Consider the following 14194-nt stretch of genomic DNA (forward strand, 5'->3'; position numbering starts at 1 on the left):
CATCTTCTGATCTTGGGAGGACCAGCAAGAAGAGACTCCCTCATTAGAAGTAGTAACCCTAAGTTCACATGACAAGAAAAAAAAGGTCCTTTTGGTTATTCACTTATAATAGGAGTTGAACATATCTTCTCCCCTTTTGATTTCTCCTAAGACAATATAATGCAAACTCTAAATAGTGAAGTTAGTTTTCTTGTCTTAGTCTCAACGAGCAAAATCAAATTAGACGTAGAGATCCCTGAAGTATAAAGAGGACGCTAGAGGCAAAAATCATCGTTGCCCTGTTATAATATTCCTGCATAAACCCCTTCATACATAAGTCAAAATTAACCTCTCGTAGAATCGAGAATGAAGTTTTCATTCTGTACATGCCAGACCATGAATTAGTAACTGCATCCAATTTCCAAAAAAAATCCCAATTGTGTCGAACTTTCCATTTTTGGAATGGAATAGGATCAAGATCAAACCTTATTCCATGGTATTTACATGAGGTTCCTCTTTAAGAAAGTTCCCGAGAGGGCTTAGTTCTGGTATTTTGAGCCTTTCATTCTTGCACTTCTGATATGGGCACCTAATCTTCTTGTCGTCCACATGTCAACTCTAACATTTTGCCTATTCTATGAAAGCACTAACACCACGCCCAAACTTGTACCTGATACTCATATTTTCTGGCATGTTATTCTCATACATTCATATCCTCAATTGTCTTAACATGATAATCACAATACATACATATATGTTATATATATATATATGCAAATATATATAATTAAGTAAATTTCGAACTATAAATTAATCATTACTTGCCACTAACAATACTTAACATTTAAATAGAAAAATAAATAAACTATAATTAAACTGTATTTTAATTAACAAAAAAGGATTTCAATTGTTACCTTGTCATCGGGCTCAAAGAATCAACAGTACACAAGAAATGATGGTCAAGAATACGCTCGAAAATTAAAAAGAGATTTAAAGTTTTTGTGGTTTAACAATTTAAGAGAGTGAGATTAAGTGAAATAAAATAAAAACAAACATGAACACAGATATATATAAACTTTTTTGTGACGGCTTTTGAAAGTTAACTAGCCGTTATAATATAGCTGTTAAAAGGCAAATTTTGGAATGGATTTTGAAATGTCATATAGCTATAAAAACTAGCCATTAGCATATGTAATAAACTTTGGAATGGCTTTTCCAACACAAGAGAAGTCATTCCATTTTATTTTGTAAAGGCTCCTTATATTTGGAACGGAAAAGAAAAATTGGTACAATATAATAATCGATGATGGACAAATTTTAGAATGGCAATCTTCAATCTCACTTCTGTTATGATTTGCTCATTATACAAAGCCAACACTTTTATAAAATGGAATGATGATGTCGTCAAGACAAATTCATTTTAGAGTCGTCACAAAACCCGTTTCAAATTAGAATGATTGTCCCCCATTCCAAATTCCAAATTCGGTAATCTTTTGTAGTGATGTAGGCCTCAATTCATCAATCAGAAGAGAAATTAGGTCTTTCAATGAATTTAAGAGAGAGTACCTAAGGTTTGAGAGAAAGAGAAAAAGTTGGGAATTTAGGATTGTGAGAAATACGCATGGAAATCTTCCTTTTTATTTGCATCTAATTATTTGCATTCGCACGTGAGGAATACAGGTGGGGTATTTTTTTTTTTTTTTCGGGGGGGGTGCTAGCGTTTTAAATAGTCGACCAAATCCAGAACTAAAAGTGTCAAATTTAATATTTTATACAAATAAATGCAGGACTTCATTTGATAATTAGGCAATTACAGAAATAAATGTGTGAATTTGTAAACTTAATTGTAGGATCAAATGTGTTTTTAAAAAATAAAGGACAAAAGGTACAACACACCTATATTTACAAGACTAAAACTTGAATTTTGCAATTCATATTATTTTACTTACCATGTAATTTTTGGGAAAATTTGCATTTTTTGTTCCATGACTCAAGATCCGTATACTTTCCGTCCTATTATTTACAAAATATATTCTAAAAAATAGTTCTATAATTTCAAAATATTCTCGCTCTTAATCAATTCCTTGCGAACTTTCATTAGAAAATTAACAAAAGAAATCAACGTGCAAGTCACATGGTGGTCTTCCTCCGTTTAAAGTTAAAGATAATATGTAACTTGTACATAATTTTTTAATTCCACTAATTTTCTTATAGTTGGCAGAAAAACTGAAAATTAATTAGATATTTTACAAGTTACTTAATTATTTTTGAGAATCCCGTGACTAATGGGAGTGATAATGTACCCAATCTAAGTAATGGCATGAATGAAATTTCCCCTATTTCTATATAGTTTGGAAAGAATGATCATATGACAAATTTAATAACATTTTCAATGTGATTAGTTCAGTACCATCAAATATAATTTAAATAATAATTTTTCAAGTAAAAAATTCAAGTTGTATAACAAGAATAAAGCTATTGATTCAACTGAATTGTTTGATTCTTGAATTTTTAGCAATATATATAGAGAAATTACAACTACCTTCCCTGAGGTTTGGCATAATTACAAATACCTCCTCGATGTTTGAAAAATTACAAATATCCCTCTAATTTTAACATCCGTCTAACAACGAGCGCATTCCTTTAGGCTTTCATCTCCAAAATGTCCTTTTGAATGATAAGTTACAATTTTATATATATGTTATAATTTTTTAAAATATTTTTATGAAATAATTTTCCCTCTAGATTATTTATTTTATCCACCCTTAAGTTTCTTTTATATTTTTTAAAATATTTTTTATTTTTTAAAAAAATTCCACAAGGGCAAAATAGTATTTTCACTTCACCTTCTATAGGGGTTGCATAATTATTTTTCATTGGAGGAGGGTATTTGTAATTTTTCAAACAATAAGAAGATATTCGTAATTATGTCAAACCTCAAGAAAAGAGTTGTAATTTACTCTATGAAAAAATTATTTGTTTAGTCATTTCATTAAGTTTGTCTGTCATTAATTTTAGTCCTTTTAAATTTACTCATTTTAGTTTAGTCCAATAACTTTCAAAATTGTTTAATTTTAGTCCTTTAACTTAATTTTGGATAATTTTATCCGTACACATCTTTTCAAAAGCAATTTTAGTCTATATGTAGCCATTCATTTTGCATCTTGTAGCTAATATTTGCCTAGAATGGTATAAGAGTTTAGGTTTATTGAGACAATATTTGTTTATATTACATTTAGAGCATTAGGATAAACTATTAGCCTTTATCGTCAAAAGGGCAAAAGAGTCATAAATTAAAAGGACCAAATCTACGTAAAATTGATATATAAAGGACTAAATCTAATATTTTAAAAATATAATAAATAACCAAAATAAATTCAGACTAAAGTTACAGGCCGAGAATTTTCTTTTAAGATCGATGAAAAAGTCTTTACATTTTTAACTGTTTCACAAGTTCTCAATATTTAATAATTTATACGACTTTATGCAAATATTTTTCACTTTTAATGTTATTTCAAATATCTCAAAAAGATCATCGTCTGCACCATAAAAATGCAAATATATATGTAGTTTTTCGCATAGTTCTTCAACTCTGATCTAAAATTACTAGTAAATAAAAGAAAATAAATAAAAATAAGACAATATTTCTTAATGAATTTGAAGCAATTATATATCAAAACTCCACGAAACATCTATTAATCTCCTTTCTCCCACTCATGATATGTATTCACATACACGCAAAAATTTAGACAAAAAAAAAAAAAAAAAAAAAAACCGACAATCGATCTAATTACAACGAAGAAATATGTGTGTATATAAGTACCTAATAATTAAAATATCCCACCACATTATACATCTTAAAAACCAAATAAAAACGTAAAAAAAACCCCGAAAAAAGATTATAAGAAAGCCACACAGTTATATCTACCATTTGAATAATGATTGGCACCTTATATTAAAATCATAAATTTATCTTTATATTTCATGCATTTATATATCTATTGTTTTTATATTTTTATATTTTTGGGCTTGATCATATGATTGATAATATATATGATCATACCATATAATTAATTCTAATAATTAAATTCCACGTCCCCATTACTGCGTTTTGAGTGCATTGGTCGCGTCGCACCTCTTCCGCACCTCTCCTTGATTCCCTGTCAGGACATTATGAACACTTACCTTCTCCATTGCCCGAGAAAATGCCTCGAAGAATGCTGTCTGATTCGCTGCGTACAAGTCCACGTAAGGCTTGGTTCTTGGATCAAACATCATCACCTGATCGCTGGCCAACAACCCCACTCCCCTCTGTAGGTTTTGGAAGTACATGTTGTCGAATTTTCCGGGGGTCATGGGATCGTTGAACGCGGCGATCGTCGTGTCGGTCTTGTAGTTCGCGCAGAGCTTCTTCAACCCCTTTGCGTACTCGGGGTTCATCGTGGGGTCATGATCTTGCTTTTTGCTGAAATTGAAGATTCTGCTGGCGAACTCCGAGCAGTGGGAGAATCCTATGGTGTGGGCTCCGACGAGCGCCACCATTTCTTGGACGTTGAACCCTTTATCTGCAAATATGTCGATGATGTGGCTCAGCGTCATGTCGGGCTTAGCGATGTGGCCTTCGACGTCTGTGGCGCGTGATTCGATGCTGTCTTTCCGGCCGAGGAGGACGGTGTAGTACGGGCCGCCGACCATGGATACCAGGTCGCGAGTTGCTTCAGCGAGGATATCGGAGCAGGAGACTATGCCGGGGCATTCGAGCTCGAGCTTGGTCTTGGCCCGGATGACGATGTCAAAGGCGTCGCCAGGGAGAGCCTGATTGAGTTTGTGGTCCCGCTCGGCGGTGTTGAATGAGTTGGATGTGATGAGGAGGGAGGCGTCGCAGCCGCCGACGATGCAGTCATGGAAGAAGAGGCGGAGGGCACCGGCGGCGGTGGTGGGAATGGCGAGCTGCTTGTCGACCACCACTTCTTGGACGATCTTGGCGAATTTGGGACAGGTTTTGTTGTAGTAGTCGAGGGTGAGCTTTGAATGTGCTGGATGGAGAAGAAATGGGAAGATCAAGAGGAGCGGAAGCAGAAGAGATGACGCCATTTTCATTGTTGAGCGCCGGTGGCTGTGGCGGAGACGGTGGTGGTGGTGGTGGAGAGAGAAAGGATTATTCAAGCAATACTATTTCTTTTCAAGGGGTCTTTTTGTGTGGGAAATTTGTGAGCGGAAGGCACATAGTTTATGGAATTTTGTGTGAGTTCTAACGGAACTGAGGGATTAAAGGGGTCCGTGAATACGATTCTTGGCGCCCCGATTTCCTCTCCCTTTCACCTGATTTTTTGACGTTCTAGTTTTTTGCTCATATTATTATTATTATCATTATTATTATTAGTATTAGTATTATTTATTCTTCACTTTTTATTCAGGTTTCCTTCAAATTTTATAAAATACTCTCGTTGAAGATAAATTAACAGCTTCATTGTTAGTAGACCAATTAATTTGACTATTTTTCTAAATAAAATAATCAATAATTTTTAATTAGTTTTCCAAAAAAAGTTTTAATAATATAATTAGCATGCTAATAAGATTGAAATTTTTAAAGGTAAATTATAATGAACTCCCCTAAGGTTTGTCATAATTACGAGTAGCTCCTTATTATTTAAAAAATTACAAATACCCCTTGATGTTTGATGAAATTATGTAATTTTTTTATGGAGGTATGAAATGTCAACTTTATCCTTACTGTATTTCTTTTTTTTAAAAAAATTAAAAATTTATAAAAAAATCGAACAGGGTGGATGAATTTTTTTTAAAAATTATAAAAATATTATCCACTTAGTCCATAAAAAAAATCAAAAGGTTTTAAAAAATAAAATAAAAATTATAATATTTATTCTACAAGGGCATTTTAGTTAGTTGACCATAAAAAATGGACGAAAACCTAACGGATTGGACTAATTGTTAGACGACTGTTAAAATCAGGAGGATATTGGTAATTTTTCAAATAATGAGAGGGTATTCGTAATTATGCCAAATCTTAAGGGAGGTCGTTGTAATTTATCAATTTGTAATAATATCAAAGTTATAAAAAAAAATTATGAAATAACACTAATCCCCTTAGTATGGTCAAATTAAGTAAGCCACCCACCACCTTTGAATAATGACATTAACACTCTTGTCTGTTACACAATTTGGAAGGGAAAAAAAAAACTTATTTGTGTATGCATCTCTTCTTTCTTTTCGTTTTTTTTTTCGAGAATGGCTTCTTTAGATGAATTTGTGAGATTCGTGAGGGAGAGGTTGGCTGGCAATGATCCTTCCGAGGTTACTTCTAGGAGGACGGGCCCAGACTCATTCGTCTTTGCTTGGGCCCCAAGGTGGAGCTTGAGGCAGGCTACCGCCACTGCTCGTCGTCTCTTAGACGAATCTTCAGAATGAAAAGGGGAGGATATAGAAGAGAATGAGGAAGATGAGGTTCTTCCCCCGAGGGGAAGAAAAGGACAAATTAAGGGATATGATTGATGAGGGGAAGAAGGGGGTTAGCGCGTCCATGGGGAATGGACCCCCACTTCCCTTAATAAAGGAGTTTCGGATTCCCCCCGACTATACTATTCATGTCCCCTCTCCCTACAGTCACCCAACTCCCCTCTTTTTAATTGTTTATGCTTTTTTACCACCTAACTTTAGACTGACCTCAGCTTTCCCATCCCTAATTTTTATGAGGAGGTTTCCGAACTTTTTCAGTTCCCCCTCAACCAGTTCACTCCCAACTCTTATCTTTTGATGGCCAATTTCACCATAGTTCTTAAATCTAACAGTGCCCTATTTTTGTAAAATCTTTTTTCAAAGTTTTCAGTAGAAGCAATCTAATCCCGATGTCATCGTGGTGTACATTTTTTGCCTGCTCCTATTTCCACCAAGCGCTGGAATGGTAGGTTTTTTTATGTTCTATCTCCTCGTCAATGGGTTATTGCTCATTAGTGCACCCAATAAAATTGCACAGACGTCATACATCATTGTCTATGAAATGCAATAATCATCATATGAACGCATCACTCAGTACAAGTTTCTTAGGAATCATGTTTAATGCGTTGTCTTGAATGATTCATCGACTTCAAATGTTTTAGATCAAACCATAAAGGTTGATTTCATGGTTACCATATGCACAACCCAACCCCATAGTATCATGATCTAAGGGCTTCTACCAAATGCATACAAGTATTATATAAATCATAACATGAAGTTGGCCAAAGAACAATTCTTAATATTAATATTTTATTGAAAAAAATCATTTAGAATTAATCAATGAGCCAACAATTGGCTTGACACACCAATTCTAACAAAAAAAACATCCGCATTTCATCAAAGGCATTTGACTAATTCCCCCTTGATCAATTCTTCCAACTGAGATCCAATACTTGTGATCTTTATAGGATTTCGAGATCATAATTCTAGAGCAAGTAATTTTCCGCTAGTTAGACTTTGACTTGCTCGTCCATGTCAATATTGTCATTTTCTAAGAACACAGGGACTTCTCCTCATCTCTTCTAGGATTCTTAAACTGGTAGATCTTCTATACCTCACTTTTGTCCTTTCCTAATAGACTTTACATAGCATTTGCAGGATTTCAGCTAATCCCCCTATACCTTCCTAACCCCTCCTAGTACAGGGGATTTAATTTTCATTCAAAATGTGGATACACAACTTGAAAGGTTTTAAGTGTGGTTCCTCCCAAGATGATATTATATGTTGAGGGGATGTCTACAACCAAGAACTTTAAGAGGCAATGTTTCCTAAATAGCTCTGTTCCCAAATATAGTGGTAGCGAGAGAGATCATGCCTCAAGGTTGTACCATTTCCACTAAACCATATAATGAAGTGTCCACAGCCTCCAAGCCAGCATCCCCTAGTTGCATTTGGTCATAGGCCTCTCTGAATAAGATATCTGCAGAACTTCCTGAATCTATAAAGATTCACCTACTTAATAGTTAGCTAGAGTGGTCGTCATAACAGAAGCCTCATTTTGTGAGACAGTTACGCCGATCCTCTGGGTATATCCAAATGAATGATGGGGGCATCAACGATGGTCTCCACATCTAGGGTTTCTTTCAAAGCCATTCTGTTGACCTCTCGTATTTGGGATTTTCTAGCCTGGTGGAAGTCTCCTCCTATAGGTCCTCCATGATCATGCAAATTACACCTTTCTGTGCAGGATTGATGTTTTTGGTACATGCTCGATTGTGGATTTCTTAGGAGCTTCTTTCTTAAGGGGTCCCAAACTAGCTTCTCGCATAGTTTTTCTTTTATCTTGCTCTTGCTTTTGGTAGAGATCTGCTCCCCCACAAGTCGCTCTATTTCACTCTTCAAATGTCGGACTCTGCGGTGGTGTGTCCATAATCATTATGGAAACAACACTATTTATCGGATTTGGGGCGAGTGGTATCATCCCTAGATATTCTACGCTAGGTTAGCAGACTATTGCCCTCCACAGCCATGAGTGCTTGAGCAATAGGAACATTCAATGTGGTGTATATAGGATTCGTCCTTTGGAATATGGGTTTTTTGTCTCAAAACTCCGGCCTCGTCTTTTTGGAGGGGTTTTACTCCTAGGACTCTTTCCTTTTCTTGCCACGTTATTTTCTCTTGGAAGCTTGGGCATCTTCCATACTGATGTACTTCGTGGCCCGAGCCCAGCTCCTATGAGAAGGCGCTAGCTTTGAGTGGCTGAAGGTACCTCCAAACTTGCGTGTGTTGAATCGATGGAGGTAGTCCTTCAAGAACTACCCGTCCTTCAGGCATATTGCAAAGAGGCTAAGCTCCATCTTCCTATGTTTCCTACTACTAGCAAAAACCAAGAATCAAAATTCTTGGAAACTTTCAATAGCTCTTGTTAGCAGTTGGTATTACTGGGTTGCCTTAGCAAAAGTGTTAACAAAGACGCAGCACTTGACTCTGTCGGTGTAACAATCCAAGAGAGTTGTGTTCTCAGAATAAGACAAGTGATCTTGGGGGTCAGACATGCCATCATATTCCGCAATAGCCGGAGTCCTGCAATTCGTGGGGAGTTCATCCATCATAACACCTTCGGTGAAGGGGACACCATGTCGCTCCTCTAGAAGCGCTCCCATAACTTGGTACTGAACATCCTGGAGCCCTTTCTAAGCCAGTCCAAGCGAGCAAGCCACTGTGTATGGACTCCTTCAGGGGGCTAGAGGGGTTGACCCTGTACTCCTAAGGCCAATGGCCCACGGCTTTCTTCGGGTATATCCTCGATAATTGGGGCCACCAAGGGTATTGGTGTTGCAGCTAGCATTTGTTCCCACACAGCTAAAGCAATCATGCGTTGTATGGTCTCCAGCAATTCGGGGGATAACCCTCCTAACGAAGTGTCTGAGGAGGTGCTACGTTCCATCAAAGGTCATCAGGCCTAGAGGATCTGGCGATGGTCGGCCCCACAGTGGGGGTTAGGGGTGTACCTGCCACCACCTGAAAAGCCTAAGTATTCCCAACAATCTCCATGATATTTTATTTGTTCGAAGTGTTGCTAGATGTTTTCATTGGTCCTCACGTCTTATCTTTGTGTTTCCCACAGACGAGCCCACTTGATGCATGCCAAAAATGCATGGGTCCAGTCGAGTGTAGATTCGAGCTCGTTGATGGGCCAAATATTTTTGCAAGCCTGAAAAAAGGAACCTGCAAAAAAAATGTTAGCACTGGGATACCTAAGTAAATACGAGATAGTGAAATAAAAATATCGAATGAAAGAGTAACACGAGGATAATAGCAAAATATGATGAAAAATTCAAGAATAATAATGAGAGTAGAAATGAAATTTGATGATGAGTGCTCAAAAGGAAAAACTTGTCCCCCTGTTAGGGGGCTAAACTTGATTTTATAGCTAGAGTATCCTAGAGAAACTGGCTTATGAGAAGGTTGAGGGAGTCTTTGCCTTCGGATAAGCATCTTCATGACATCCTTATCCATATTGATTGATAGATCATGTGAGAGTCCACCTCAATTGGGAGACTTTAGAAAAGCGAGGAGTCACCCCCCTGGTCTTCCTCACCATATCCAAATCCAAAATGACATCCTTCTACCTAGACAAGTGTTTAGTTGGCTGCCACAATGGACTTGGGCTTCTTGATTCATTCAACAATCGTCCATCTTTTGGCAGTCTTCTATCTTGAGCCGTTGGGGGGCTCAGAGAAGGCCCTTCAGTGCCTCCACCCGCTTTAGGCCTTCTTGGCTCGTTGTTGGGCTAAGCCTGAGGCCTAATTTTGCACACCTAATTTGTGACGACATCAAATATAATCAAGCAATTAAAAATAATCTATTAAAACTCTAATACTAAAGCCAAATTGAAATAGCTATCATTGATTGGATACTTGCATCATGTTTCTAGAATTTGATTGATGATTTTCTTAGGACCATATATGTTTTTATGTCCCAACTTTGATTGTGACAACAATGGCTGGAATTGTATTTAACCATGATGCCCATAGCAAGTACAACCTTTTTATTAAGGTGGGCGACATACATTGGATATATATATCAGATGAGACACACAAAAAAACACAAAATTATGTATACTAAGATATGAAGTATCAAATGGTGGGTCCATATCACATTAAAATGAGTTATTTAATAATTGTCGCTTACATTTAACTGTTGGTCTTTTGTTGATTTTTACGCACCCTTTTTTTTTTTTAGAATCACCACAGCAATTCACCTCATTCAAGTAACAAACTGACAATAGAATACAAGATCTCTTCAATCCTAATAATACCCAAACTGACTAAATCTACACAAATATCACCATCCCCAATCGTAATCCTAGAAAATTCTAGCCTCCGAAACCATAAAGGGTGCGTCCCTGCCACTTGAGGGCATAAACCACGTCCATGGCGGTCACCGTCTTCCGGCGAGCATGCTCGGTGTAGGTGACGGCGTCACGAATGACATTCTACAGAAAAATCTTCAAAACACCGCGAGTCTCTTTGTAGATTAAACCGCTGACGCGCTTAACACCGCCACGACGGGCCAAACGCCCATTCTCCGGCTTGGTGATACCCTGGATGTTATCCCTCCGCACCTTCCTGTGGCGCTTAGCTCCGCCCTTTCCCTCGTCTTCCTGACATTCTCTACGATCTCAATGAACTTAGATAAACTCCCGACGGAGGATCTTTCAGGGATGAATCTGAATATTTTTTACTGTGGTTTACGCACCCTTATTTTAAAAGTTAAGCATTATTATTAATTGAGTTAAAGTAAATATTTATGTTATTTTTATTTACTATTATTTAAAAATATTAATATATTAAATTAATATTTGAGTTTGAACATAATAATAATATAACAATAAATTGAATTTTATAAAATTAAAGAAAAAAGAGATTATTACATTGGTGTTGCTTCTTTTCTTAAAATATTTTTTAATCAAAAACTTAATCTTATATTTTTATTTTATTTTTGTGGAGATATGGTTTGAGTAAAATTTTAAGGATATTTTGGTCATTTTATGAAATGGCTTTATTAAAAATTTTAACTAATATGTTAGAGACGAGGTTTTCAAAATTCGAACGGCAAGAGTGATGGATCCAAGAAAATTAAGGGAGTGTTTGGAAGAATTTATAAATTTTCAAAATATTTTATTATATGTATGAAAGTTTATAAAATATTAAAAATCAGTTCGTAAATTTTTTTATGAAATGAATTTATAAATCCAAAAATATGTTTTTATTAGTAAGCAACTTATAAACTCCTTCAAAAATTATTTGAGTTTTCAATTTAAATTCTAACAAACTTCTTCAATTTTAATTATATTAATTATAAAATTATCATTTATAAATATTTTATAAGCTTGTAATCTTATTGTTTCAATATAACATCTCATAAACTTTAAAAGTATTTTATAAATTATAGGGTTAATTATATTTACACCCCGGACTTATGATTTGTTTACACAAACTATTTCCTCCTATTTCATAATTACAAAAATCACATCTAATGGCCTAAATGCAAGGATAATTTGTGTCACGATATTGACGTTTTGAAATGTATATGTGTAATTTTTCAAAAAGTAAGAGTGGTTTGTGGAAATGATGTCGACGTTTTTTATGAATGTATATATCAATATTCAAAAGACAGGAGTAATTAGTCTACATAGACCATAAATAGGAAGTGTAAATTCAATTATCCCTAAATTATATACACTTATAAAATATTTGAAATAAATTCAGCCATTTATAAAATAAAACCTCCATAATTAATGTCATTATCCATAGAATTTAATATATATAGTTTTGTACAGAAAAAACTACAAGAATTTTATTAGTAAATGCATATAATTATATATATATATATCCACGGAATAATTGACTTTACAGGGAGCCCATTTATGTGAGTTGTGACTAGCATTTCATTTTCAGCCAGTCGTCCCCAGATTTTCAAGATATTATACTTTACTTTATTCATATCTTCTTGAAATTATTGAAATTTCTTTGTCCAATCATTCACTGTCCTAAGATAAAGTTAAACCTCTGTGTGCTACATATAGAGTTGTTCATAATTCCTATTCATGGAATATCACACGTGAAACCGACATCAGGACACAGATATGTCTTAAACAATTTTCCTTCCAGAATTTTAATCCTGTCAAACAAGTTTAAAAATATAACATCATGGGAGACAAGACCCACCCAAGTTGTTTTCAGAAAATTCTATAATTTAACTTTTTATATATATATTATAAATATATTTTTCACGTTTTTCTCATGAATTATTGTTCCCGTCATTATTTTCCATATTAATTCAATATTTGTCGGAATATTTATAACCGTTCAATGATATGGTCTCAAGAACTCTTCCTCTTTTTATCTCTTTATACCTTTCATAATTCTTGATATTTTTGGGAGGAAATGGAACTGTTATTCCAAGACCAACTCGGGGTCCTGATCATAGTCGTCAGTGCTGCTCTATCGCTGTTTATGCAACTTGCTGACGGTGATGTTTGCTTGAACCCTTTTCTCCACGGGCGTAATTCCTCCCTCCTTAGCTACACAAAGGAGTTGGCTAATGAACCGGAGACGGTGGAGTGGATGGTGAACATAAGAAGAGAAATTCACAAGAATCCTGAACTTGCCTTCGAGGAGTTCGACACGAGCTCTCTTATCACGCTTGAATTGGATAAAATGGGGATCGAGTATCGTTGGCCGGTGGCACGTACCGGTGTGGTGGCCACCATCGGCTCCGGTTCTCCTCCGTTTGTGGCTCTGAGAGCAGATATGGATGCTCTGCCTATTCAGGTTGGGATTTTTTGTTTCTAGTTTCTTCTTCTTCTTTCTTCTTAAGGTTGGAAGTAGCGTTTTCCGTTTGATGAATTTCAGGTGGTCGTAGCTAGTTTCTTTTTCTTTCTTTTTTATTATCTAAAGGCTGTCATTACCACATGGACTATGTTCTACTGTAATGGAGTAGACTTATCATGACTTAGATTTCTATTTCTGGAAACTTCAGTTAATTCACTTTCCTTAATATTTTCCTACTTTTAATTTTCTGTTCCATCTTCCATTTTGTTTCATATACAGGCAGCATGTGTATAAAATCCTTTTTCCAATAAAGTTAATGATTTATTAGAGTTTAATGCAATTTACCTTCCTATAATATTGCAAAGCAAACTATTTCTCATTTGAAAAAACACAGAAGGATAAAATGCTGCATTTTTTAAAATATGCGGAGGTAAATTGTTATTTTTTCTTTATAAAGGAATAATTTGCTCATTTGAAATATTACAAAGAGTTTGTATTTTTCCTATATTTATACATATAGGGTGTATATGTAAAATAAATAAAAAATGTAACATGAACTGCAATAAGAAATTCAACCCGCACTTTATTGTTCCTAAATTGTCTCAAGAAGTGGCTGAGTAAGGTAGAATTTGACTGTCTCAATTTTTGTTCCATGTTCAAATTTCTGCAAATAAACTTCAAAATTCAATCTAAGGAGAAAATCATTACAATTTCACTAGGAGTTGAGGGAATGGGAGCACAAGAGCCAAGTAGACGGCAAAATGCACGCCTGCGGGCACGATGCACACATGGCAATGCTTCTAGGTGCTGCAAGGATACTGCAAAAACTCCGCAACTATCTGCAGGTTTGGACAAGAATTTTTTTTTAATAATATATTTTGTTGTAACACGAAAAACATACTAGGAAGAAGTTATCAGAT

At 35.3% G+C, this 14194-nt stretch overlaps 2 protein-coding genes across 2 annotated transcripts in view; one reads left to right on the forward strand and one right to left on the reverse strand.

The window, feature by feature from the left end:
- Positions 3649 to 5227, reverse strand: LOC105168207 (peroxidase 6). The gene has a single exon (XM_011088186.2). The coding sequence runs from the start codon at positions 5077 to 5079 to the stop codon at positions 4081 to 4083; it is 999 nt and encodes a 332-aa protein (XP_011086488.1). The 5' UTR covers positions 5080 to 5227; the 3' UTR covers positions 3649 to 4080.
- LOC105168645 (IAA-amino acid hydrolase ILR1-like 2) overlaps positions 12786 to 14194 on the forward strand; it is a 2461-nt gene continuing 1052 nt past the window's right edge. Inside the window, exons 1-3 of the mRNA XM_011088777.2 lie at positions 12786 to 13274; positions 13994 to 14119; positions 14186 to 14194. The exon at positions 14186 to 14194 is cut by the window's right edge and continues 309 nt beyond it. Of these exons, the coding sequence (XP_011087079.1) occupies positions 12888 to 13274; positions 13994 to 14119; positions 14186 to 14194 (522 nt within the window). The 5' untranslated portion in view covers positions 12786 to 12887. The remainder of the gene's footprint in view (positions 13275 to 13993; positions 14120 to 14185) is intronic.

Source organism: Sesamum indicum, linkage group LG8, assembly GCF_000512975.1.
Source record: "Sesamum indicum cultivar Zhongzhi No. 13 linkage group LG8, S_indicum_v1.0, whole genome shotgun sequence".
NCBI classification, from domain to species: domain Eukaryota; kingdom Viridiplantae; phylum Streptophyta; class Magnoliopsida; order Lamiales; family Pedaliaceae; genus Sesamum; species Sesamum indicum.

Bases quoted from the DNA above. Each gene is read 5' to 3' on its own strand.
- LOC105168207 (XM_011088186.2), bottom strand. From the start codon at position 5,079: ATGAAAATGGCGTCATCTCTTCTGCTTCCGCTCCTCTTGATCTTCCCA.